We start from the raw sequence: 25,840 nt of genomic DNA, 5'->3' as shown, positions 1-25,840 counted from the left end.
AAAATCTGAATAAGCTTTATGAATTGTACCAACGTCGCTTTTCTCATTTTGATATTGCGCTATAGTTATCCAAGATGCGGTCATTGGGGAAAACTGGGTGAAGGGTACACAGGACCTCCTGGGGATTCCTTTCTTTCTTTCTTTCTTTCTTCCTTTCTTTCCTTCTTTCTTTCCTTTTCTTTTTTTTTTGCCAGTTCTTCTGGATCTGTAATTATTTCAAAGTAGAAAGTTAAACAAACAAACAAAAACCCCAAATATCCCTGGGAGGGGTAACTCTTGTGCTTCAGTTAAGTTGTTGGAAATCGGTCAAATCTTCGACAGCAGAGGAGGTGGCAGGGAAGGGAGGGCCGCTGAACCTCAGTCAGCATCTCAACTGTTTGCCCTGGCTCCAAAGCTAGTGTCACGTTGCAAAACTAAAGCCAAACAGAACAACACCAGCAGGATGTATTCCTGAAAAAGAAAGGTCCAGTGGTGTGCTGGGCCAGTCTGGTTGCACATCTCCTCAATTTCATGTTCCTTGAGTCATGTTGTGGCTTAAAATCAGCCATGGTGGGAGTATTTACACCACAGAAATTGGCAAACGCTACAAATCGGGTTTGTTTTGTTTTTAATGCAGAAAGCCAGTTGTTAAATATTCACCGGCACCGCACTGAGAATACCTGGCCAGAACTGTCTTAGACATGAAAGGACACTTATCAGCATCTACAGAGAGGCCCTAAGGCAGGGTGTCCAGGACTGGTTAGTGTGGTAAGCTGAATAACGGCCCTCTGAATATACTTACGTCTGTGAATGTTGCAGTCATGTTAGCTATGTGAACTGGCCCTGGACGCTTAGTCCTCTGAACCTCCGTTTCCCTTTCTGGAAATAGGTATGGTGCTGATGTTGGCTGCCCTGCCTACTGCTGGCTCACTGGAATGAGACACGAGGTGTAGAAATGAAAGCGTTTTGTGAACAGGCAGGCTCTGCTCCGAAGTAGACCATCATTACCCGATGCTCTGCTGGTCCCACGCAACTGGTGTGTTTACGAGTGTGTTCCTGAGGATTCAGGGCGGGGGCAGACACTCCCCTCTGATTTTAAAAGCCACCCTCTAGAGATCCTAGGTATAAACTCAACAAAGAGGCCATAATGCAGGTGTAATCTATTTGATCTACATGACGCTGGCAAATCGTTTCCTGTCTCCAGACTCAGTTTCCCCAGGTGCAAAATAAAGGCGCCAGTTGGCTGATGTGCTTCTCGGCTCTGGCTTCTGTGAGCGCTGAGAGACACAAGCCGTGACGTCTACACTCACAGCCCCGTCTGGCTGAGCGCCACTGGATTGTCCCGGCGAGCGCTGCACTCTGCCCTTCACCTGCTTCAGCTCCAGGGTCCTCCCAACAACCTCTTTCACAGGTGAGGCATGAGGGGCTCCGAGAAGTTAACGTTCCCAAGGCCGCGGGTCATAGACCCCTGGGCCAGGACTTGAACTTGGGCCTACTTGCTCTGACACCTGAGTGACTTCCACTTTCCAAACTTGCCATGAGATATTTTCATGCTGTTTTGTAGGGAAACCGGATATACTTTCAAAATACTTGAGAGGGTCAAGACTATGGTCATCTAACAGGGTGAATGGTGAAACCCCCGACAAACAACAGCCTGTGCATAAACTGCATCTGCAATCCAGGCCTTTCCAGGTGGAGGAGGAGGGGCCTCGGGGAGGATGGACAGACGCCCAGTGGCGCCTGCCAGGCCTGTGAAAGAGAGAAGAGGTGGAAGAAGAAAGAGTAGGAAAGAGGTTTCTTCCCCCCTCAAGTTAGAAAGTGGGGAGAGAGAGAGACAGAGCTCGAAAACCACTGAAAGGTCCCTCCTGTCAACCTCTCCCCGTCTTAACTAAGCAGCTATTCCACACACCCCACCCTCAAAACTGCTTTGCACTCAGCGCGAGCCACTGCCCAGCAGGCCCCAGCTAAGCCTTCAAAGTCCAACTGCCTCAGGAAATGCCAGCAGCCCACAGGTGTGGGTAGGGGGCCCTTCCCACTCTCCTGCACCAGGCAGAACAGCCACGAGGTGGCCCGAGACGCTGCGAGAACATTCCCCAGACCCTCCCCCACGGGCTGGGACCCCCAACAGCATCCCACCGACGGTGACCACCCCCGGGGGAAATGCATTGTCCAGGGAAGCCCAGCCTACACCTGCGAGCACCCACACGGGTAAAACTCAAACAAAACCTCCTACACTTAGCACCATGATGTGCAACGCACACGTGTTTCCTACCCTCTTTTTTTAATGCTGGTGGCAGCCTTCGACATTCATTTTACTGCTCATGGATGGCTTTTGAGTTTCATTTTTTTTTTTTTTTTTAGCTGCGCTGGGTCTTTGTTGCTGCACGCGGTCTTTCTCTCGTTGCGGCGAGCGGGGGCTACTCTTCGCTGTGGTGTGCGGGCTTCTCATTGCAGTGGCTTCTCTTGTCACGGAGCACGGGCTCTAGGCACGCGGGCTCAGTAGTTGTGGCTCGCGGGCTCTAGAGCACAGGTTCAGTAGTTGTGGCGCACGGGCTTAGTTGCTCCATGGCATGTGGGATCTTCCCGGACCAGGGCTCGAACCCATGTCCCCTGCATTGGCAGGCAGATTCTTAACCACTGTGCCACCAGGGAAGACCCTTGAGTCTCATTTTTGAAAACCCAGACCACTGGATGGAGGCACCAAGTCCTTTCTTTTCTTTTCTTTTTTTTTTTTTTTGGTTAAATATAATTTTTATTTTTATTTTTAAAAAATTCAACAGCTATATTTATTTTTAAATTGCACCTAAGTTTGATTCTAAAAAAATGTTTCAGTTATGTGTACTTCCTTTTAACAAGTCAATCTGTAACTTTTTTTTAAAACTTATGTATACATTCTTTTTTTATGCATTCTTTTCCGTTATGGTTCATCCCAGGAGATTGAATGTAGTCCCCTGTGGTCTACAGTAGGAGCTTGTTGTTTATCCGGCCTGTATCTAATAGTTTGCATCTGCTCACCCCAAACTCCCACTCCATCCCTCCCACATCCCCCTCCTCCTTGGCAACCACCAGTCTGTTCTCTGTGTCTGTGAGTCTGTTTCCGCTTCACAGAGAGGTTCATCTGTGTCATATTTTAGGTTCCACATATAAGGAGGCGCCCAGTCCTTTCAAGGAGGCCTGGCCTGGTCTCCAGCCTCCTCACCGCTCCACTCCGGGGGCCCCGTGCTCCTGCAAACCCTGGCGGTTCCTGAATGTCTCCAATCCTTCCACACGTCCGGGCCTTTGCCCAGGCTCGTGGATGCCCGTCCTTCTGTCTGCTGCTGTGTCCTACAGTTGCGACCACCTTGATGAAGCCTTTCCTGAAGTCCTCATTTGTGCCATGGGCTGTGTGCAAGCGCCTCTGTTCTCCACTGATCACACAAGGTGTGGTCGTCCTATGGGGACCAGGCGTGAGCCCTCTGGGACCTGTTCCTCCTGCCTGGCCAGCGTCCCACAGATCAAAGTTTCTCCATTAACGCTTGTGAATGAGAGAGAGCAGTGGGTTGGAGAGGGAGGGCCGGAGGGGCAGGATTCGGACCTCCCCCAACGGCAGGTCCAGCTCCTAAGGAAGGAGAGCAGCATTTACGGGTTTCCTCTCTGTGTCACGGACGGCACCCACCTCTGTCTCCAGGTGGGGGCATGAGTCATCCTGCAGGTAAAATGTTTAAGAAAACCCTTAGAGATGCTTTGACAAACCTTCTTAGAAGAGAAAAGCACAACCCCTTGGCTTAATCCAGAAAGGCAGGAATGAGGTAGAGATAGGGAGATTTGGGGGCAGGGGGGAGCGGGAGAGGAGAGAGGGGGCCCCATTTCTAGAGCAGTGATGCCTGACCTTGAATTTAGAGCCCCTCCCCCATGCCCACCCCGCTGACAGCCCCAGCCTTTAGTGTCAGTGGTCCTTCAGGGGACAGAAGGGAGATGGAAGGGAGACCTTCCCACTGGCACATGACGATAATAATAGGACCTGTCTCACAGGGTTTTGTGAGGACCCAGCGCGTTAATAGAAATAAAGCACTTAGAAAATGGCCTAGCATGGAAAAAGTGTTCTGTTCATTGTATTTCACCATCACGTCAACCCTTCAAAGTGAATATTATTATCCCCAGTTTATAGAGAAGGAAACTAAGGCAGGGAAGGTCTCCAGGAGAATCAGCTCAAGGAGAAATACATCACAGAATCAGCTCAGTGACGAATATTTCGTTAGCATCTATCACGTGAAGGGCCCTGGGAGGGTTCCAGGAAACTAAAGGTCCTCCCTGCCCTGAAGGGTAGAGAAAACCCTGGGGGAAGGAAGGGGCTTGTGGCTGTCAGGGAGAGCTTGGCAGGAGGAACCACACCTGGAAAGTTCTAATCAGGGTTTGTGATTAGGTGGAGAGAAAAAACCATCAACAGCTCAGAGGCGGGGAGATGCTTTAGTTAGATTTACCTCCTCTACCCTCCAGCCCTGCACTAGAATGTGCTGATTACAGAGAATAAAATTGCTCTGGGTAAGAGCAGGTCAAAGGACCCATTTATCCTGGGCCTCAAAGTGGACTTTTGATCTCCAAGTGAGGATGCGTACCCCACCTCACTCCACCAGGGTGGAAAAAAGTATCCACCCCTCCATCCTCACCATTAAAGGTAAAGCCCTTCAACCTTGGGGGCACATTAGAATCCCCGGGGGGAGTCCCACCGTCACCTCAATTAAATCTGAATCCCTGGGGGTGGTGCCCAGGTATCAGCAGGTTTTAAAGCTCCCCATGGCTGCTCCAAAAGCAAGTTTGCAGCTCTGTTTCTTCGGCTTATTATTATTATTAATTATTATTTTTAATGGAAGTGGCCAGAGCCTCATTCCAGGCGAAGAACAGAAAGCAGGGAAGAACTGGCTTCTCCTTGTGATCTGGGTCCAAACCTCTTTTTCTCTTGCTGAGGGATTCTTCCCAGCAACCTCCAAGCAACCGGCCGAGAGACGCTGTCCTGCATTTTCGGTCCTCAGCTATAGAACAAAGAACCCTTAGCGGTTTAATAAGAGGCTGCTCAGCTCTCTGGCCCCTGGGCTAGTAAGATCTAGAGTGAGAATCGGGGTGGTCCCTTCTAGGACAGAGCAAGCCTCAGAACAGGGCTGGAGGACTCCGAAGGCGGCAGCATCTCTGCCACTACCTGCTGCCCACCTGTCCCAACCTGCAAGGGAGGCCTCAGCAAAACACGGGGCTGCAGGATATAAAAGCCTGCAGCTCACGCCTGAGTGAGGGGTGCGCGGTGTTAGGCCCTCAGGCAGCGAGCCACACCCTGAACCCCAGCCCTTCCTCCTCTTGAGGGAAACCCACTTGAATTCAACTGGTTGGTGAGAATCTCTGTCAAGGGACTATCTCCCAAGTCTCCTGCTCCCCGAGCTTTGTTCCTTGGGGACGCGACTTCAAGCTTGTCTGAAGTGGTCCTGACCCCCCTCGGGTTGGGGGTGGGAGGATAGGCAGTGAGCACTGACAAGGACTTGGGTCACGTGAATGCGGCGAGGGGTGGAGGGGACATCGCGCCCACCTTTTCACTCTCTCCAGGAGATGCTGTGTGGCAGTCAGGACAAAGTGGACCTCTCTGAGCCCTAGCGTGGGATCTGCCAGTCACGCCTTCTCACCCCTGTGGTTTCCACAGTTCACTCTTACCTGGGTCCTCTGCGTTTACCTTTGTGCACATTTGTGTCTCTTCAGGGTCATCCTGCCGGAACCCACATCTCCTCCCACCTCCCTTGCTCTTTCGGGGTCTTCACCTCCCGCTCCTGCCCAGTCCTTCCACTGGACTGGTCCTGTCTGACGACTTCCCAGACCTAGTCCACTCCTTTTGCCCAACGTCTCACAGCCTTGGGTATTGCTGACCACACAATGTAGCTGTGGTGGTAGGGTTAAAATGACGATCTTGATACATAGATGGATAGATAGACAGATAGATAGATAGATAATTGATAGATAAATAAATGGTAGATAGATAAATAAATAATAGATGGATAGACAGATGATAGACAGATAATTGATGGATGGATAGAGAGAGAGATGGTAGGTAGATAGATACTAGATGGATAGATAGATAATAGATAGATGGTAGATAGATGATAGATAGATGATAAATAAATGATTGATAGATAGATAATAGATGGATGGATAGATAGATATAGGTAGATAGAAAGATAGCTAGCTAGATAGATAGATAATAGATAGATGGTAGGTAGATGATAGATAGATGATAAATAAATGATTGATAGATAGATAATGGATGGATAGATAGATATAGGTAGATAGAAAGATAGCTAGCTAGCCAGCTAGATAGATAGATAATAGATAGATGGTAGGTAGGTGATAGATAGATGATAAATAAATGATTGATAGATAGATAATGGATGGATAGATAGATATAGGTAGATAGAAAGATAGATAGATAGCTAGCTAGATAGATAGATAATAGATAGATGGTAGATAGATGATAAATACTTGATTGATAGATAATGGATGGATAGATAGATATAGGTAGATAGATGATAGATGATAAATAAATGGTAGAAAGATACATAATAGATGGATAGATAGATAGATGTAGGTAGATAGAAAGATAGATGATAGATAGCTAGAGATAGATAGATATAGGTAGATAGATAATAGATGGATGGATAAATAGGTATAGGTAGATAGAAAGATAGATGATAGATAGATATAGATATCACATAGTGCTTAAAGCATGTTTGTTCTTTTTATCCCATTTCTGCCTCCCCTCTTGAGGGTTTATGGTGCTGAGTTTACCTGGGGGGCTGGTGCTGTGTGGGTCAGCAGTGGCTGAAGGGGGCTACAGGGAGGAAGGTGTCCAGAGACGACAAATCATTGGTCTGAGGCCCGATGGAAGTGGCCATCCCCAACCTTCTGGGGCTGCCATCCCTGGGGTGGAGAGAGTTAGCCAGATGGTCCCTGCTTCACCTTCCCATAGAAGCAGCACGACCAGAAGCTGAGGTGCTCTTGAGATGGAAGTGGCTGGCCCCAGTTCTCCCCGTGGCTGCTTTAATAAGGAGGCAATCTTTCTTTTTCTCTGTCCTTTGAAGATTTGGGTCTAATTTGCAAGGGAGCTGCTAGCCTGATCATTCCATTTTAAGGGCGTGTAGCCCTGAAGGAAAACACCAACTAAGAAAACGGATTATCCTAAAGAGGCAGACAAAGGAAAGAGAAGAAATGGCGAAATTTATAATTTTTTAAAATTTGGTAAGAGAAACAGGAAAAATATTAGTGAATAGTTATGAGGTCAGGTAGGGAAGCATTTCTAAGCAAACACATATTAAGAACATATAGGACTTCCCTGGTGGCACAGTGGTTAAGAATCCGCCTGCCAATGCAGGGGACAGAGGTTCGAGCCCTGGTCCAGGAAGATCTCACATGCTGCGGAGCAGCTAAGCCTGTGTGCCCCAACTACTGAGCCTGCACTCTAGAGCCCATGAGCCACAACTACTGAGCCCACGTGCCACAACTACTGAGCCCGCGTGCCACAACTACTGAGCCCGCATACCTAGACCCCACGAGCCACAACTACTGAGCCTGTGAGCCACAACTACTGAAGCCTGCGTGCCTAGAGCCCCTGCTCCGCAACAAGAGAAGCCACCACAATGAGAAGTCAAGCCACCACAATGAGAAGTCCACCCACCACAACGAAGAGTAGCCCCTGCTCGCCACAGCTAGAGAAAGCCTGTGCGCAGCAACGAAGACCCAACGCAGCCAAAAATAAAATTAATTAATTAATTAATTTTAAAATATATATATATATTAAAAAAAAGAACATATAATGGAAGGAGTGAAAGATTTGAATACTTTTTTTAAATGTAAAATTTCTCTATGTGAAAAAGAACAATTTCTATTGGTTAAAAGAAAAGTGTGTACAATTATAAATTATATAGGTTAACAAACAAAATATTAGAACATATATGACAAAGTAAATGTCCTTCATATATAAAGAGCTCTTAAAAGTGAATAAGGAAAAAATGGAAAATTCCAGTTAAAGAAAAGTTCAATGAACATGTAATTTACAAATGAAGACATACAAGAATACAAAGTGTATCCTGTCTAGTAATAAAATAAATACAAACTAAAATAACAGTGAAATTCTATTTTTTTCACTTAAATAAATACTCAGTGTTGCTAAGAGTATGGGAAACAGGAATTCTGATTCAAAGCTACCAAAAATATAAATACATTTCTGGGGGCAGTTTGCTAATATGAATTAAACTCTTCACATCCCTTCACTTAGTCACTCTCACTTTTAGGAATGTTTCTTAAGGAAATAAATATGAAGATTTGCATATGAAGATGTTAATCACAGAGTTCTTCATGATGATTTTATCTATTTTTAAAAAAATTTTATTGGAGTATAGTTGATTTACAATGTTGTGTTGGTTTCAGGCGTACAGCAAAGTGAATCAGTTATACTTATATGTCCACTTTTTTTTTTTTTTCTGTCCACTCTTTTTTAGATTATTTTCCCATATAGGCCATTACAGAGTATTGAGTAGAGTTCCCTGTGCTCTACAGTAGGTCCTTATTAGTTATCTGTTTTATATATCATGAAGATCTTAAAGTTAAGAACAACCTAAATGTCTGAAAATAGGAAATCGATTTAATATAGTTTAGCATAAATATATTGGATAAAATACAATACAGCCAACAAAACCCTATTTTCAAAGAATATTTAGGGATACACAAAAATGCTCACAATATAATATTAAGTTTTTAAAAAGGCAGGCTACATTGACTTCCCTGGTGTTCCAGTGGTAAAGAATCCGCCTTCCAATGCAGGGGACTCGTATCCCTGGTCAGGGAACTAAGATCCCACATGCGGCGGAGCAACTAAGCCCGTGCGCCACAGCTAGAGAGAAGCCCACGCACCGAAACGAAGATCTCGCGTGCTGCAACTAAGACCCGAAGCAACAAAAAATAAATTAAATAACTAAATAAATAAATAAATAATACATCTTTTAAAAAAATTAAAAAGTAAATTAAAAAGTCAGGCTACACACTTTGTATGCATTCGAAGGCAAATATGGCTTTTTAAAACAAAACAAACAAACAAACAAAAAAACAAGCTAAAGGAGTTTGGGAAGGTCTGTGTATCCCTGAGCCAAGCACGGGGCCAGATAAACTGAGTGAGTGTCCACCTGGACCCCTTACCCACGTCTTTGTCGGGGAGGAAGAGCCCTGTGATTGGCAGCTCACCAGAGTCACATGGAGTCGGGCAAGGCGATTCCCCACGGGAGGGACTTGGGGAATACAGATATAGCCATCCTGCCTACAATGACATTGACTGTGATGATGGCGGTGGTGAGAGGGGGAGGAGCTAGAGGGGCACTGAAGGGGTGCCACCTGCCGTGCTGGGGTTCCCAGGGGCAGTCAGTCTAAGCATGTACTTGGCCACTTACAAAGCCGGGCACCAAAAACTAATTTTTAAATGTTTCCCAAAAGCTTTGAACTAGAGAAAGACCAGAAATGATTGATTTCTTTATATTTATTTTGTAGCTGAGTATTATATTTAATTTGTCCTTGAGTATTGTTTTTCTTTTGAATTAAATAGGGCACGGAGAGGAGTGGGGCTCGTCTGGCCCTCATGATCACTCTGTGTCACCACCAGACTGCTGGGAGGGGTCTGATCTCCAGCCCACCCAGAGGAGGGGGGCGACTGGCTGCAGGACTGTGGCCCCTCCTGCCTGGGAAATGGAAGGCTGGGACCAGAGGCAAGGTCAGGAAAGCCTGTTGGTGGGCACCGAGGCTCCCAGACCAGAACTCAGCGCAGACCCTACTCACTGCATAAGACAATTGTGTACCTAGAAAATATTCAGGAAGCTGAGAGAAATGAGTGAGTTCTGCAAGAGCGCAGGATATGAGGTCCAAATTAACACTCACTTATCGAGACTGCCCTGTGGTCCAGTGGTTAAGACTTCGCCTTCCAGTGCAAGGGGTGAGGGTTTCATCCCCGGCCGGGGAGCTAAGATCCCACGTGCCTCGCAGCCAAAAAACTAAAACATAAAACAGAAGCAGTATTGTAACAAATTCAATAAAGACTTTAAAAATGGTCCACATCAAAAAAATCTTAAAAAAAAAAACTCAGTTATTATCTATGGACTATCAAAGAACAATTGGAAAGTAACATTTTAAAATGCCATTTATAATAGCATTAAAAGGGCTTCCCTGGTGGCGCAGTGGTTGAGAGTCTGCCCGCCGGTGCGGGGGCGCGGGTTCGGGCCCTGGTCTGGGAGGATCCTGCGTGCCGTGTAGCGGCTTGGCCCGTGGGCTGCGATTACTAAGCCTGCGCGTCTGGAGCCTGTGCTCGCAGCAAGAGAGGCCGCGATGGGGAGTGGACCCTGCTCGCCGCGGCTGGGGGAGGGGGCCCTCGCACAGGAACGGGGACCCAGCACAGCCAAAAATAATAATTAAAAATAAATAAATAAATATAATATTATTAAAAGAAAACCAAGAAAAACCTAGGAGTATATTTAACAAAATATATCCGAAATATGAAATATGAATGTTTTGAAAACAACAAAACATTACTGAGAAAAATTAAAGACCTAAACAAATGGTAAATTATGCTGTGTTCATGGGTTGGAAGACTCAGTTGTTAAGATGTTAGTTTTACCCAAATTGATCTATGGATTCAACTCAGTCCCAATCAAAATCCCAGAGTCTTTGGTTAGAAATTGACAAGCTGATTATAAAATGTGTATAGAAATATAAAGGACCTAAACTAGTCAAAAATATTTGAAAGAAGAATAAATTGGGAAGACATACCATCTGATTCCAAGACATTATAAAGCTACAGTAACCAAGACAGTGTGGGACTGGCATTAAAGAATGACAAATTTATCAATAGAACAGACTAGAGAATCCAAAACTACACCCACAAATCTATGGTCAGTTGATTTTTTAATGAGTGTGCTGGAAAAAAGTCAACAGGAAAAGGATAGCTTTGGAAAAACTGGGTATCCACATGAGAAAAAAAGAAATGAAACGTAAATCTAAACTTACACCATAGACAAAAATTAACCCAACATCAATCATAGAGCTAAACTTTATAAAAGCTAAACCATAAAAATTTTTGGAGGAAAAAGTCTTTTTGACTTTGGCGTAGGCAAAGATTTTTTTTAGAAAAAACACAAAATGCACTATCAAAAAAGAAAAAATGGATGTTTGACTTCATCAAAGTAAATACCTGGTCTTCAAAGATATTTCTTATTTTTCATTAAAGAATTGAAAAAGAAAGCCACAGACTGGTAGAAAACATTTGAAATACAAACATCTGACAAAGGACTTGTATCCAGAATGTACGAAGAACTCTTTTAACTCAATAATAAGAAAACAAATGACCCAATTTTAAAAATAGATGAAAGATGCTATCAGATATTTCCCCAAAGAAGATGTATTAATAACCAATAAGCACACTAAAAGGTGATCAATGTCATTTGTTGTCAGAGAAATACAATGGGATATACTATACAGGCACTAGAAGACTGAGAATTAAAAAGCCTAATCATTCCAAATGGTAGAGAGGACATGGAACCCTCACACATTTTCATCCATTGTTAGTAGAACTATAAAGTGACAAGACCACTTTGGAAAACAGTTTGGCCTTTTCTTATACAGTTAAAAACATACTTATATAAACGAACACAACATTTTAAATCAACTATACTCCAATATAAAATAAAATTTTTTAAAAAGGAAAATTAAAAAAAATATATACAACTCAATGATTTCACTCCTTACTTAAGTGAAAACATATGTTCACACAACTTATCAATGGATATTGAAAGGAGACATATGCATAATGTCCTCACACTGAAAACAACGCAAATGTCCATCAACAAGTGAATGGACACACAAGTTATGGTACATCCATACAATGGACTAAGCCTCAGCAATAAAAAGCAACGAACTAGACACATAACAGGGCTAAATCCTCAAAACTACCATGAGCAAAATAAGCAGACACAAAAGAGTACTTACTGGGTGATTCATTTATCTGAAATTCTGGAATTGTCAACTGTGGATGATTTTGCGCTCCCAGGGGACATTTAGAAATATCTGGAAACATTTTTGGTCTGTCCCAAGTTGGTGTATGCTACTGGCATCTGGTGAGTAGAGGCTGGGGTGCTGCTAAACATCTTAAAAATGCAAAGAATTATCTGACCCCAAATGCCCAAAGAAACCCGGGCAAAACCAACCTGTAGTGACAGAAAGTGGATTGCTGATTGCTCCTGGCTGGGCAGTGGGAGAGTGAAGATTGACTGCAAAGAGAAAAGAGAATGTTTTATATCTTGATTGCAGTAAACAGAAGCATTTCATTTTATGCAAATTATACCTCAATAAAACTGATTTAAAAAAATGACCCTGAACACTACCTTGAAATACTTTTCTGTTGTTCTCATGCACCAGGTCACTAAAAATGCATGGTTCTAAGTGTAAAGTACCCTGAGCAATCTCTTAGTACTGAAGATACCCCTCCCATCCTACAAAACTGAACCTATGTTTCCTAACTAGAATTTGAGGAGGGTGAAACCAGGAGGTGAGCAAGAACAAAGAAGTCTGTGGTCAATCGATAGTATTATAATATTCGATTATTACACACACACATAGATGTGGATACGGACACATACACACATCCATTTCCACAAATGCCGTTTGCATGGTGCCTGACATCAGGAAACTATATAACGTGTTAATAACCTTTGCCGCAACCCCACATTCTTTATGCTTTGATCTCTCCATCCATGGATGTTTTCATAAAGCCAAAAGACGCTTTAACCTTTTGGTGAGGGTGCAGGCTTTGGGAATGGAGGTAGGTGAGGAGAAAGCAGTTCTATGATGATCATCTCAGAAACGATCATTTTGGAGCCCTTTTCCGTGGTGTCCTGGGACCAGCTCACATAGGCTTGTGAAAGCTGACCTCAGGTTTCCGTCTCAAAGCAACCGTGGTGGGAGCATTTACACCATGGAAACTGGCAGATGCTACAAATCAGGGTTTACTCCCCGGAGAGCTGGTTGTTACACGTCTGCCAGCACGCCACTGCCTCTGACTCAGAAAGAAATGAAATTCATAACAAAAAGAGGATGCCCAGGGGGTGTGAACACGGACATTGCGGTTTGGAAATTTTTGCCTCTTAGGTCATAAAGACAGTTGCAACGGCGCTGAGGATCCGTCTTCCTGTAAGACGGAGGGTGGGAGTGGGAGGTGGGGAGGGGCCTGGACCACATTCCACGCAGAGGTTTAAGTGAAAATTGTACTTGGTAGCATGGGGGGCTTCTGGTTAAGCAAAACACCGTGTTTATTTTAAAAAACCTGTTCTTTGTACTGTATTAAAGCTGGATGCAGCACAGAGTTGGGTGGGATCTTGGCCGTGACCTCAACGCGAGGGCAGAGGAGCCCCCATGTAAGGAGGGGCCCACCACAGCCTCTGCTCACTGTGCTTTCCGACGGTTCAGGATCCTGCAATGAGCCCGAGGAGACAGGATTGCTCGAGGGGCCACACGGTGAGCCCCAGGCAGAGCTGAGGCGTCCTGCGGGGCTTCTGGGGCCTGACTCACTGTCTGCTTTTCCACGCTAGTAAGGCCAGGAAGGAGAGAGCGTCCCCAGGGAGCAGCTTCTGGGGAGCTGTGGCTCTGCCCCGTGCTGCCTCCGGCTTTCTGGGTGCCGGCCTGGCCCACGCAGAGAAGTTCATTTCTTCCTGGTGCGGGAGCAGCGAGATGCCCAGATGAGATCCCGAGTCCGTGCAGTCAGTAGCAGCAGAGCGGAGGCCTTGGGGGCGGGACCCATGCTGTCCGGTGGCTGGAGGGCCCTCCTAGCATGTATTTAAATCACCTTGAAAACGTGACCTCTATTTTTTTCTCATCAAGGAGCAGTTTGGGGTCCCGGCAAGATACTGGCCCATGTCCCTGGGCTTGGAAATCAGACCTGGAAAGCTGAAGACCTTCCTGCCCTTCTGAGGGCAGAATGCCAGTGCCAGGTCCCCTCCGTCATGCTGGGACACAAGGAGGAGCTGAGGGGGGGTGCGGAGACGCCCACCACCAGCAGCCCTGCTGGGCCACCAGAGCTGGGCACAGAGTCTAGGCTGCCCCCCCCCCCGGCCTCCTAAAGGGCCCTCGGCTACTTGGGCTCCCGTGGGACCTGGGATGGGGGTGGGGAGTCTTTAGCTCCGTCCCCACCCTCCCAGCAGAACAGGACGGCAGGGCAACCTGCTCTCCTGGGTGAAACTGTGGGAGGAGACCCCCCAACCTCTCTGCCGCTGTCTCCCTCTGATAGCGGGATTTTAAAAACTATATATATAAAAAAAAAAAAGCAAGCAAGCAAGCATAAAGGATTGCAGGGGGGCAGGGGGAGGCGGTTTGAGGAGTGGGGAGCCCCTAGGTAGAAATCAATGAAGCCTTGAAATCTTCTGCACTGAAAAAGCCTGCACTTCTCTGTTGTCTTTGGGAAGCCGCGGAATGGCTGGGAAACTGTTTTTAATAAACAAGAGTTCAAACGCTGAGGCTCCGTCACCAACAGTCACGTCTTAAACTCTAAACTTTACATGAAAACTCTCCCAGTCCCTTTGAACTGGCCTCCCCTCGCCGGCGAACATTCCAGTGTTTATGCATTTTTCGAGATTGCTGGCAGGATCGCGGGGCGCTTTGAATACTTTCTCTCTCTTTAGCAATCGCCTGCTTTCAGAACCCATTAATGCTCCACTCAGCAACATCAAGGTATTGCTTTGAAGTCCCTTCTGGCTACAGGCCTCTCACACTCTTGGGTTACTGTGCAATCAAATAATTAAATGGATTCTCAGGGAAAAAAAAAAAATCATTCTTTTCCTTGGTAATTAAACACTCCGGGTTGAACAGGAGTGCCGCCTTGCCAAGGAAGTGAGGATCTATAAAGACTCGGAGCCCAGAAGTCTTTTCTCGTGGTCCCTGGGGAGAAAAATAATCACAAGCACTCAGCTCGGTTCTCACTTCCCTTCTGCACAAGCAGCTTCCCTGGGCTCCGGGCTCTCAGTCTCAGGACCTCCCTTCCAGGGTGGGGGGCAAGGGGATCCCCGCCGGGAGGGTCCCTTTGGGGGTGGGGGATGGCCGGGGTGCTGGGAGGGGCATCTAGAGGCCAAAATGGGCCTGTGAGAGATGGTAGGTTCAGGAGGGCAGGGACCGGGGCTGCCCCAAACCCCCTGTGAGTACTGGGAGGGGGAGACAGAAAGAGGAAGGGGAGAGGGGAGGGGGAGGGCAGAGAGGAGGGAGGAAGAGCGGCTGGAGGGAGGAGAAAGAAGGGGAAAAAGAAGGATGAGGAAGGGGCTTCCCTGGTGGCGCAGTGGTTGAGAATCTGCCTGCCAATGCAGGGGACACGGGTTCGAGCCCTGGTCTGGGAAGATCCCACATGCCGCGGAGCAACTGGGCCCGTGAGCCACAACTACTGAGCCTGCGTGTCTGGAGCCTGTGCTCCGCAACAAGAGGCCGCGATAGTGAGAGGCCCGCGCAACGCGATGAAGAGTGGCCCCCACTTGCCGCAACTAGAGAAAGCCCTTGCACAGAAACGAAGACCCAACACAGCCAAAAAAAAATTAATTAATTAATTAATTAATTAAAAAAAAGTACCTGAACCAGTAAAAAAAAAAAAAGGCCATTACATACCCTAAGCCTCTGGTTGCAAGCATCTAAACGTGGCATCCTCTAGAACTTGAACTTGAGATATCTCTTCATCACTCCATCCTGTTTCTCAAAGTGGCAAGTGTCCCCCCTCCAACCTCTCTCTCCCCATTTCGGACCATGTGGTGTGTGTTCTTGGTCTTGAGAACACATCCGCCCACTCCAGGGACAGGAGCTGTATTATTAGTCAGAAGTCTTCTGGTTGAGCTAAACAAAACCCAAGTCAAATTGAGTTAAGACAGAAAAGGGATGACAGGATTTATTGGCTCACAAGGCCAAGTTTTGGGGCCGTTGAATCCGAGGATCCAAGTGACGTCATGGAAGTTGGTCAGTCTTTCTCTCTGCCCCCCATCCCTTCCTCTGTGGCTCTGAGTTCTTTGTTGGTTTCAACCCTGGGGGTGGGGGTGGGTCACTCTGCACACTGTGGTCTCCAGGAGCTCAAGGATTCTGCGCCCATTGCAGAAGCCCCAGCAGAAGGAGAGCATTCTCTGAATTCCTGGCACGAGCCCCACGGCTGACTCTCACTGGATCCACATTAGTCACGTGTCCGTCCTCGAACCCGTCATGATAGCCAGAGGGATGGAATGTATTAATTGGCCAGATCCTGTGCCGTTTGTATAGCTGAGGGGTGTTCGCCAAAGGAAAACCAAGGTACTATTATCGGGAGACAAAAACATGGACGCAGAGCTAGCTAAAATAACAGCGGGGACAAATGCAAGAAAAACATCTCACCGGTGTCATTTATGGAGATTCTTGCAAGGAAGTGGGGCCCAAAGGGTGGAAATCAACCGGGATCAGAAACAAGACGTCATCAGATGTGGTACAAAGTGGGAGACGCAGAGCAGTGGAACCAGGCAAGCAGCTGACGAATCAAGCAGGTGTGACCCAGAAGAAGGACCTCCCAACAGGTAAGGGGTGAGGAGAGGCCGGCAGGAACCGCAAGCCATTCCGTCCCCGCCCAAAAGTGAATTCCACAGTTCCTGGGGAGTCAGGAGCCTCTGCTGGGCTTAGCCTGCCGCCTGCCTCCGAGCAGGAGAGGCTGTGCGATGATGGGCTCTCGTTGGAAGAGGAGGTACAGGTGGCTGGTCTTCACAGTGACCAGGGCGGTCTGCAGAATGGCCACAAAGTTTGCTTGCAGCGATACAAGTCTTCACACATGTAGGGATTTATCCTCAAAAACTGGGAGACGTTCAGAATACAGAGCAAGAGAGTGTGCCACATACTGGAAGGGAATGCACCGAAATATTATCAATTGCTATCTATGGGTAGTGGGATTATAGATGGATTTGGAGGGCCTTTTTTTGTCATTCTATGTATTTTTCAAAATTTCTACCATGACTATTTATTTCTGTGGTTAGCAAAAAAAAAAAAAAATTTAAAGGAAAAATCTCTAAATAACTCACATATCAAATGTTCTATAAGCCAGACTTTTACTATCATAATCCACTCTCCCATTTAATTCACTTTCTCACCATCTCTCTGTCCCTTGCCCTGGGACCGGCTATCCCTCAGTCTGGATAATTGGCCTCTGACCGACAGGGAAGCAGGTGGCCCAAGCAGCCGTGGCCCCTAAAGCAAGGCTGGGAGGCGTCTCTGCTTCTCCAGGTGGCCTGGCGCTGCCGAGGGGACAGGGCTCAGATGCACAGCAGCTGCGTCCCTCCCCCGGCTCGCGCCCCTCCCCGTTCTCTCACCCCCTGGGCGTTTTCGGGCAGGAGGAACGGACAGCTAAGGCCTGCAGCCGTCTCATGTCTGCCAAGCAGTGGGTGTCATCTGGCGGCCCTTCCGCCCAAACCTTTTATGTTGACAAACCGTGTCCGTCAGAGGACTAATTGCGTCTTGCCGTCTCCAGCCCGGCCAAGTGCTCCACAATGATTCACAAACCATCTACACAACTGATGATCGCAAAAGACTTCACCCCCGTGGAAACAGACGCCCGAGCACGCACCGCCTGGTTGAGGATGGGAGCTGAGGCTCGTTTTACTGATGCAGGTCCCCGCCAGGACAGAAACCTCCCCCTAAAAGTCAGTAAGACCCCCCCTGCCACCAGCTCTACCTACCCCCATCCCTCCCAGCTGCCCCCCAGCAACCAGGGAGCCCACCGTTTCCCTTGGGAAAAATACAGTCACCCAGGCCCGTGCCAAACTCAGAATCCCAGGGAGGAAGAGACTTGGAAAGCTCATCTAGTCTAGGGCGCAGCCTTCGGGCCTAAAGATGACCACTGACTTCGTCTTCTCAACCTGGCAATCTGTGGAGACAGAAATTCCATAATTTCTCCCAAGGGTCTTATATCCTGGTAGCCAAGATGGTTTTGTGGAAAGATGGTGGCATCCTGCTTTTCGTCCTGTTGTACCTTCCAGGAGAACAGAGGGAAAACGCCCAGATCCTGGCTTCATTTTCAGATGGTCAAAGATTTGGACAACCTGGATTTTCCAGCTTGACCCAGGCTGAGTGGAGATGAAAATCAGAGGTGTGTGTAGTAGTCAGGATAGAGCGTGTGGAAGAAAAGCCGGCAGAGTCTGCTGGGGTCTGTGACAGCAGGAAGACTGGGAAGATGCAGTTACCAAGGTGACGGGCAGGCGGGGGGAGTGTGGAGGTCTTTCATGTGGTCAGAGGAAGTTTCTCCTTAAGACGATGCTTCAAGTTTTTCTCTTTGAAAGATTTGTGCTTTTCTTTTTCTGTTAGGAAAATGGTAGGTGTCCCCATTCTATCGGTCGGGAGACAGCCATCACTCTAGGTATTTGTTATGGGTTGAAGTGTGTCCCCCTTACAAAAGTTACAGGGAAGTCCTAATACGCGGTACCTCAGAATGGCACCTCATTTGGAAATAGGGTCTTTGCAAATGCAGTCAAGTTAAGATGCAGTGATGAAGGTGGGCCCTAACTTAAAATGACTGGTGTCCTTATAAAAAGGGGACATTTGGGCTTAGTCACGGACAAGTACAGAGGAAGGGCTGTGTGAAAAGACACAGGGAGATCGCCATGTGAAGACTGGGGTCATGCAACCACCGGTCAGGAGCACCTGGGGCCACCAGAAACTGAGAGAGGCAATGAAGGCCACTTCCCTCCAGGTTTCAAGGGGAGTCTGGTGCTGCTGCCACCTTGATTTGCGACTTCCAGCCTCCAGAACTGTGAGAGGATACATTCTGCTGTTCTCGACTACCCAGTTTGTGGTATTTTGTTACCACACCCCAGACTAATGTAGCATTTTAACATAAAGTAAACTGATACAGGATAGGAGATGCTTAGAAATTTGGTGAAGAAATCAGCAGCAGGCCAGGTGGAGCCTGTGGTCATGACTTCCAAAACCCCGCAGAGCTCACCTGCCCAGGCAGCGTTCCGGGGTCCACTGCAACGATCCTACACGTCCTACACGTACTGCACACCCGTGAGCTGGTGGCCGGACGCCACCAAGGGGAGTCGGGCATCTCTCCCAGCTCCAAGCCCCTCGGGGACCAGGGAGCCGAGAACGGGCGCCCACGAGGCTGCAACAAGCCCTGTGTCTCCAGCACTTGGTAGTCAGCCGACGAGCCAGAGGGAAGACACCTCTGCCTCCTACTGAGAGAAACGAAGTGGCGGAGCCCACTTCACATCCAGACACAAAGGGGTCGGGAGAATGCGGCGCTCAGCTGTCCAGCCTCTGCCGTACAAGAGAGCACGTTAGCAGCAAAACGGGAGGAAGGCCAGGTGAGAAATTCACAGCCCCCATCACAACTGGACTCGCCAGGTTAAACGCCCGACGCCCCGTTACCTTTGAATTTCAGATAAGTTTTTAGTATAAGCATATCCCGACTGTTGTGTGAGGTATACTTACACCAAAAAATTATCCATTGTTTATCTGAGATTTAACTGGCGTCCTCTACTTTTATCTGCTAAATCTGGCAACCCCGAACACAACACCGTAGGGATCTGACCCCCGGCTTCCTCTTGTTGATAAGATCACTTGGAGAGGGTAGGAGGGAAAGCCAACCCTCAACTTCCGGACCATAGGATTGTCCTCTGATCCTCTCCGTGCACCAAGTCTGACACGTCTGGGGCTCCTGATGACATAATTTGGGCCAAAGCCGAGTTTGGGAAAACAGAGCGAAGTCGGATATGGGGGGCTCAGGAGGGTGGTGTGGTCATGGGATGTCTGGATGAACTTGACCTCGCACTTTCTCTATCACTCGGGGTGACCTTCTATCTGTAAAGTTCTTGCACATTGAGGTCTGAGCCACAGGCCTTGCTCTCCAAGTGGCTTATAGCTCAGGGGAGGAAAAAGAAAAAAATAGCCGATGTGAGCACAGGCTGAGCGAGTTCTGGGGTTCTGAGAGGGAAGGCTGGGGAAGTGGGGAGCAACGGCAGGGGGACAGGGCTTCATAACAGGCAAGAGGAAGAAGGAAGAGGGCTGAGCAGAGTCAGGCCTGAACCCAGACGGCAGGGGACAATAGCGGCTGATGTGTACGAGATCCTTGTCGTGGGCCAGACTCTCTTCTGAAAACCGTGCAGACCTTAGCAACTGCCATCAGCACCCTGAAGGACGTTCATGACTCTCGTTTTACAAAGAGGCAAACCCAAGTAGAGGGAAATTCATTGCTCAAGACTACCCAGCTCGCAAGTGGAAATCACAGCAGAGAGACAGGCTGGGCTCAGATTAAGGCGAGCCTCGACTATCCAGGCTTGAGAGGGAAATTGAAGCCACAAACCCGGCTTGAGTGTCGCCCATGAGCCAGGCACTGGGGAGTCACAGTCAAGAATTCACAGACAGGATGTGGCCAAAGCCCTAAAAAGGACCTTCCATGAGCGATTCTCCACGAAAAACCTTCATCCTAATAATTAAAGACTGTTTAGCTCAGACTACCAATCTACTTTGCAGATTTCATTACAATGTGGCTTCTAATTGCACCATTTGGAAACTAGATAAATGTCCAACCATAAGTGATGAGTTAAATAAGGTAGAGTTCAGCCATACATTTATGTCATGTTGTAGAAGAATAGAGAAAAATATTTGTTGATATGGACATATGCCAAAGATGTTATTGAGTGAAAAATGCAGATTACAAAACTGTATATACTATAATGTCCTACGCTTGTGTGTGTGTGTGTGTGTGTGTGTGTGTGTATTCTAACCTGGAAGGATACTGCAAAGTGTAATAGTGGTTATCTGAATCTTAGGTGGTCCTACTATAGATAATTTTTATTTTCTCCTTTTCCTTCATTGCCTCAAATATTGAGGGCCCTCTAGGTGCTAAGCTCTATGCTGGGATGATTCTGGTAACAGCCAGCATTGACCTAAATGCATTTTTTGTTTGTTTTGGTTTTGGTGGTGGTGGTGTGTGTGTGTATATATGTTGTAAACCATATCACTACTACCCACTTCCTGGGACAAATACAGCAGCAGTTCACTCTCATAGCAGATTTTTAGAAAATCCGGTTGATAAAGTGAGACAATTGCTAAGAAAGATGTAAACCACTCTTTTGAAGCTTCTATGTAATTTTGGCAGTTTCTGTACAACCAAATTATTTATTAAAGGTAAAAAAAGAGGAACTTTTTTTTTTTTTTTCACAAAAGAAACCAAACAAACCAACAACCACAAAAAACCCAATCTTACTTGATTATTCAAATACACTGGACTACTTTCTTTGGGGTGATTTCCAATTTCCTTCCTTTTGACAATACGATTACGGTCCCTGAGGTTGGGGGAGAAGAAGACAGGATCCTTTTCCCCAAACCCCACATCTCCACATCAACCGTCCCCCTAGGTGAGGGTCCGCACAGATTTTCCAGGTACCGCGTAAGGTCAGACTTGATAAAGAAAAATTTAAAGATGCGCTGGGGCCAAAGCGAGGCTCCGGCTGAAAAGTCTCAGTTTCCGACTCCAGCAGCCTGCCGGTGCCTTGCCCCCCACTTCTAGGTCCTGTGCCAGGGCAGGAGAAGCCGGACGCCCGCGCCCAGATGTTGCAGCAGGAAGAGGGGGAGGCCTGGAATTTCCACTCGAGGAGCTAATCATCACCCAGGGAGCGAGGATGGAGCTGTAAAAGCTCCAACAAGCGCAGCCCAGAGAGGACTCAGCCCCGTGGTCTGTGCTGCTCCTGTGACGAGCTGGTCAGCAATTAATCAGGACAATGAGGCCGGAGCGCCTAGGAAATGAAGATGAGGTTGGTGGGCCCGATTTACAGCTGGGGTTTCGAGAGGGGAGGTGGCAGAGGCCCGGAGCAGTGAGACTCCATCGCAGCTAGGCCTCCCCGGGGCGTGGACGGGGGCTGGGGGCGGATCTGGGGGGGGGGGCGGCTGTGTCTCACCAGCTCCCCGCTGAGACCCGAGGGCCTGGAGGAGGGAGGGCTCGCGTTTTAGCTTTTTCTTTCGAATATGCTAGTAAAGCCATAGACCCACTCGTCAGAGGAAGGCACAGGTGATTCTGCAAACAGTGTCAAGCGTCCAGGGATCCCAGAAGCCCATCCCCGCCAGGTGAGGAGCCCCAGACGGTGAAAACAAGAAGCAGAGATACGGGCCCCTGCGAAGAGGTACAAGCACGAGTGGTCACTTCATCTGGTTTCTGCCCCACAGATGCTGCTGGGAAGGTGCCCACGGTCCCCCAGGAGGTGGTGGCACCGGGACTTGGGTTCAGGTTTGTCCGAACCCCAAGCCCGTATTAGACCTCATTATTCTCATGGGATGAACCCAAAGGCCTGAAGACGAAAAGCCATAACCACACCCCCCACGCCCCCCCACGCCCCCCAGGCACAATAGCTTGAGCCTCTTCATCCTTCCGGATTGGAAAGAGCCTTACGACTCTGGGAGTGGGTCTGGGATACCCCGCTATGAGCCCCCATTCCAGCAGGAGGGGAAGGGTGCAGCCACCTGCATCCTGAGGACCAAGATCACCGAATCCGGCAGCCCGGACTCTCGCGGACTCTCGCCAGCTCCCCTGGTAGCCGCCCCACCACACTGCCACGGGGAGGCTGCGCAGTGCAAGCCGGCCCCGCCCCCATCCCCGCGCGGCCCCCATCCCCGCGCGGCCCCCCATCCCCGCGCGGCCCCCCATCCCCGCGCGGCCCCCATCCCCTGCCTTCCTCTGCCTCGTCGGCCCTGAACCAGCTTACAGAGGAACAAAAAGTCAACCAGATCCGCCGCAGACCCCGCTCCTGAGAAGTCAAGTCCAACTGCCATCACAGACACTTTTTCTTAAATTTTATTGTAGTTGATTTTCAATGTTGTGTTAATTTCTGCTGTACAGCAAAGTGATTCAGTTATACACATATATACATTCTTTTAATATATTCGTTTCCATTGTGGTTTATCAGAGGATACTGAATAGAGTTCCCTGTGCTCTACAGGAGGAGCTTGTTGTTTATCCATCCTGTATACAATAGTTTGAATCTGCTAATCCCAAACTCCCACTCCATCCCTCCCCCACCCCCTCCCCCTTGGCAACCGCAAGTCTGTCCTCTGTGAGTCTGTTTCTGTTTCCTAGACGAGTTCACTGTGTCGTATTTTAGATTCCACATGTAAGTGATATCATATGGTATTTGCCTTTCTGAGTTACTTCACTTAGTATGACAATCTCTAGGTCCATCCATGTTGCTGCCAATGGCATTATTTCATTCTTTTTTATGGCTGAGTCATATTCCATTGTATAGATATATACCACGTCTTCTTTATCCATTCATCTGTCGATGGACATTTAGGTTGTTTCCATGTTTTGGCTACGGTGAGTAATGCTGCTCTGAACATAGGGGTGCATGTATCTTTTTGAATTACAGTTTTGTCCAGGTATATGCCCAGGAGTGGGATTGCTGGATCATATGGCAACTCTCTTCTTAGTTTTCTGAGGAACCTCCATACTGTTCTCCATAATGGTTGCACCAATTTACATTCCCACCAACAGTGTAGGAGGGTTCCCTTTTCTCCACACCATCTCCAGCATTTATTATTTGTAGACTTTTTTTAAATTAAAGATGAAAAATTTTTTATATTTTGAAGTATAGTTGATTTACAATGTTGCGTTTCAGATGTACAGCAAAGTGATTGTCATATATACTTTTTCAGATTCTTTTACATTATAGGTTATTACAAGATAGTGAGTAGAGTTCCCTGTGCTATACCGTAGGTCCTTGTTGGTTATCTATTTTATATATAGTAGCTTGTATCTGCTAATCCCCAACTCCTAATTTATCCCTCCCTCCCCCACCTTTTCCTCTTTGGACATTTATTTCAAAAAGGGTTCATCACAGGACTCCTTTACATGGACTTGCTCTCTGGGATCTGAAATGCAGCCCAGCCCTGAGTGCTCTGAGCACGGGGACGGGACATGTGTCTGTTGGATGAACAATGGCCACACGAAGCAAACTGTCGGCGAACAGTGCACTATTCTCACTGAACCGTCTGGTCTACCCAGCCATGGGGAGGGTGGCCGAGTAGCACCGAGACCGAGGTTCACTGACCCCACTGGGCATTCACGACCTGCACACCATTTTCAGTGGCTTTTCACCCCCGAGACACCTATTAAAACACAAGTACTCCTGGGAGGACCCCAGCCCAGCTCCTCACCACCTGTACCTACCTGGCCAGATGGCAGGCATCTGCCTGGGAGGAAGAGGCTGAATCCAGGTGGTAGACGGGGGGAGGACATCAGAGGAGACGCTGTCCACACCCGCTCCACGACGAGAAGATCCTCAGCCGGTCAGCAACCGGGTGATCCTGAAGACATCGTTTTTGGAAACACCGGTTGGGTAAGAAGAGCTTCCGGTCACATAGAAATGGGCTCGAGCACAGTGGGAAAAATCAAGCGAAGAATGTTCATATACAAAAGGGGGCCTCTAACCCACTTCCACCCCAGGGGGTTCAAAGACGAGGCCGATATTTTGAAAAATATAAAATTTTAATAAAGGCTACATCTCTTAATTACAATAATTATTGTACCAAGTAATTTTCCTTAAATGAACTCTTTATAATGCATAATTTACAGTATAAGTAGAACAAAATGCCATGGCAAAAGTCATTGAGTACAAGACTTGTAATAAAAAGGCATAAAATATATTTATACATAAACCCCTTTCAAAAAACAAGGGAAAGCTGGAGCCCTCAATATAGGGCGACACACGGCGTGGACACCGTGCAGGTACAGGTACTGTACTGATTCAAGGTCAAGCACTAGAGATAGTGGATTAATACTCTTCTCCGTACAATATATACAGACGTATGGTACAAGGAACGATGGCAAACAGAATGCACAGATTAAGTTAATGTAAAAACCCGAACGTCACGATGAAGGTGTCTGGAGGAAAGGTGCTGTCAGGTCTTCCCACAACTGTTCGCTTCTTTGCCGGGCTGGGCGCAAGGGGAGGGGGTAGTTTCCAGAATGGCTGGGGTCCAAAGACTAATTTTAGAAGACTCCCAAGTTGTTGTCATTTCAAGACAAGCACAAGTCGAACCACATGGTTCCAGAAGGCCTCAGCCATCGGGTGTTGGGCCCTGGTGGGGAGCTCCAGGAAGTCACGGGGTGAACCTGGGGCCCCGGGGACGCTCCCCCGCCTCCACAATGAATCATCCTGTCCGACAGGAGGGCCCCCAAATCAAAGCTCAAGACCTTTATGACAAAATAGAGCAGCGCTGGGGGAAAAAGATGCACCAATTTCTGCATGTGTCAATGGTAGGACACCATTTTTTTAAAAGTCTATGTTCACTTGGAGAAACGCACGGCACAGCTTAAATCCTCTTTCAGTGAAATACAACCACGAAAACTTCCTCTCTCCCCCTTCCGTGTTTAAAGCAGCATATCCACAAACTGGGGGCGGGGGAGCCGACTGTCCAATAAATAGCAGGAAGGATTCCTGTCCAGGTGAGCTACAGCTTCTCCTAGCTGATGGATTTAGAGCCCTAGGAAGTCATAGGTTATGCACGGCGGTCTCTCCGATACCGTCAGCGTCCACAAGAGCCAAGAGCCGTCCTGTCCGAGGCCGGTGGCCCGAGCCAGACGCCGAGGCTCAGTCGATCCTCTCCACCTTCCCCAGGATCCGGCCCTCGTACGTGGGCAGCACCACCTCGTCGTCCCAGACCTCCTCAAACACGGCTCCACACGCGAACTCGTTGCTCGCTTTTTTGAAGTAATACCTTAAAAGGAAAACCCAACACGCGGCTTGGTAAAGCTGCATTTTCTATTTTCTACTCGGTTTGAGAGGACAGTCTG

The 25,840-nt window shown here is 47.8% G+C and overlaps 2 protein-coding genes and 1 long non-coding RNA gene across 15 annotated transcripts in view; 1 reads left to right on the top strand and 2 right to left on the bottom strand.

Annotated features, from left to right (window-relative positions):
• LOC309617785 (uncharacterized protein) lies at positions 1-19,308 on the bottom strand. 5 transcript variants are annotated; one of them, XM_082370505.1, is made up of 6 exons: positions 18,026-19,308; positions 16,408-16,573; positions 15,661-15,873; positions 12,228-12,290; positions 9,910-10,022; positions 1-3,577 (listed from the first exon to the last, which is right to left on the bottom strand). In XM_082370505.1, the coding sequence occupies exons 3-6, from the start codon at positions 15,694-15,696 to the stop codon at positions 3,391-3,393; spliced, it is 399 nt and encodes a 132-aa protein (XP_082226631.1). In that variant the 5' UTR covers positions 15,697-15,873; positions 16,408-16,573; positions 18,026-19,308; the 3' UTR covers positions 1-3,390. The 5 variants fall into 5 exon arrangements, with proteins under 5 accessions (XP_082226631.1, XP_082226629.1, XP_082226633.1 ...); XM_082370503.1 differs by lacking the exon at positions 18,026-19,308 and having other exon boundaries at positions 16,408-17,292; XM_082370507.1 differs by lacking the exon at positions 18,026-19,308 and having other exon boundaries at positions 1-3,664; positions 16,408-17,273.
• On the top strand, positions 18,014-22,658 carry LOC309617789. The gene is made up of 3 exons (XR_014238138.1): positions 18,014-18,142; positions 21,566-21,809; positions 22,028-22,658. It is a non-coding gene; the product is annotated as an uncharacterized lncRNA (long non-coding RNA).
• Positions 22,659-22,827: 169 nt separating this feature from the next.
• Positions 22,828-25,840, bottom strand: part of AXIN2 (axin 2) — a 32,661-nt gene continuing 29,648 nt past the window's right edge. For 7 of the 9 annotated variants that reach the window (XM_082370433.1, XM_082370431.1, XM_082370432.1 and 4 more), the window contains one exon: positions 22,828-25,764. In XM_082370433.1, the coding sequence (XP_082226559.1) occupies positions 25,638-25,764 (127 nt within the window). In that variant the 3' untranslated portion in view covers positions 22,828-25,637. The remainder of the gene's footprint in view (positions 25,765-25,840) is intronic. The other 2 variants (XR_014238124.1, XM_082370435.1) reach the window with 2 other exon arrangements.

The sequence above is a fragment of the Balaenoptera borealis genome (genome assembly GCF_965194805.1).
Source record: "Balaenoptera borealis genome assembly, chromosome: 20".
NCBI classification, from domain to species: Eukaryota; Metazoa; Chordata; class Mammalia; order Artiodactyla; family Balaenopteridae; genus Balaenoptera; species Balaenoptera borealis.
This window is presented reverse-complemented; position numbering and strand designations above follow the sequence as displayed.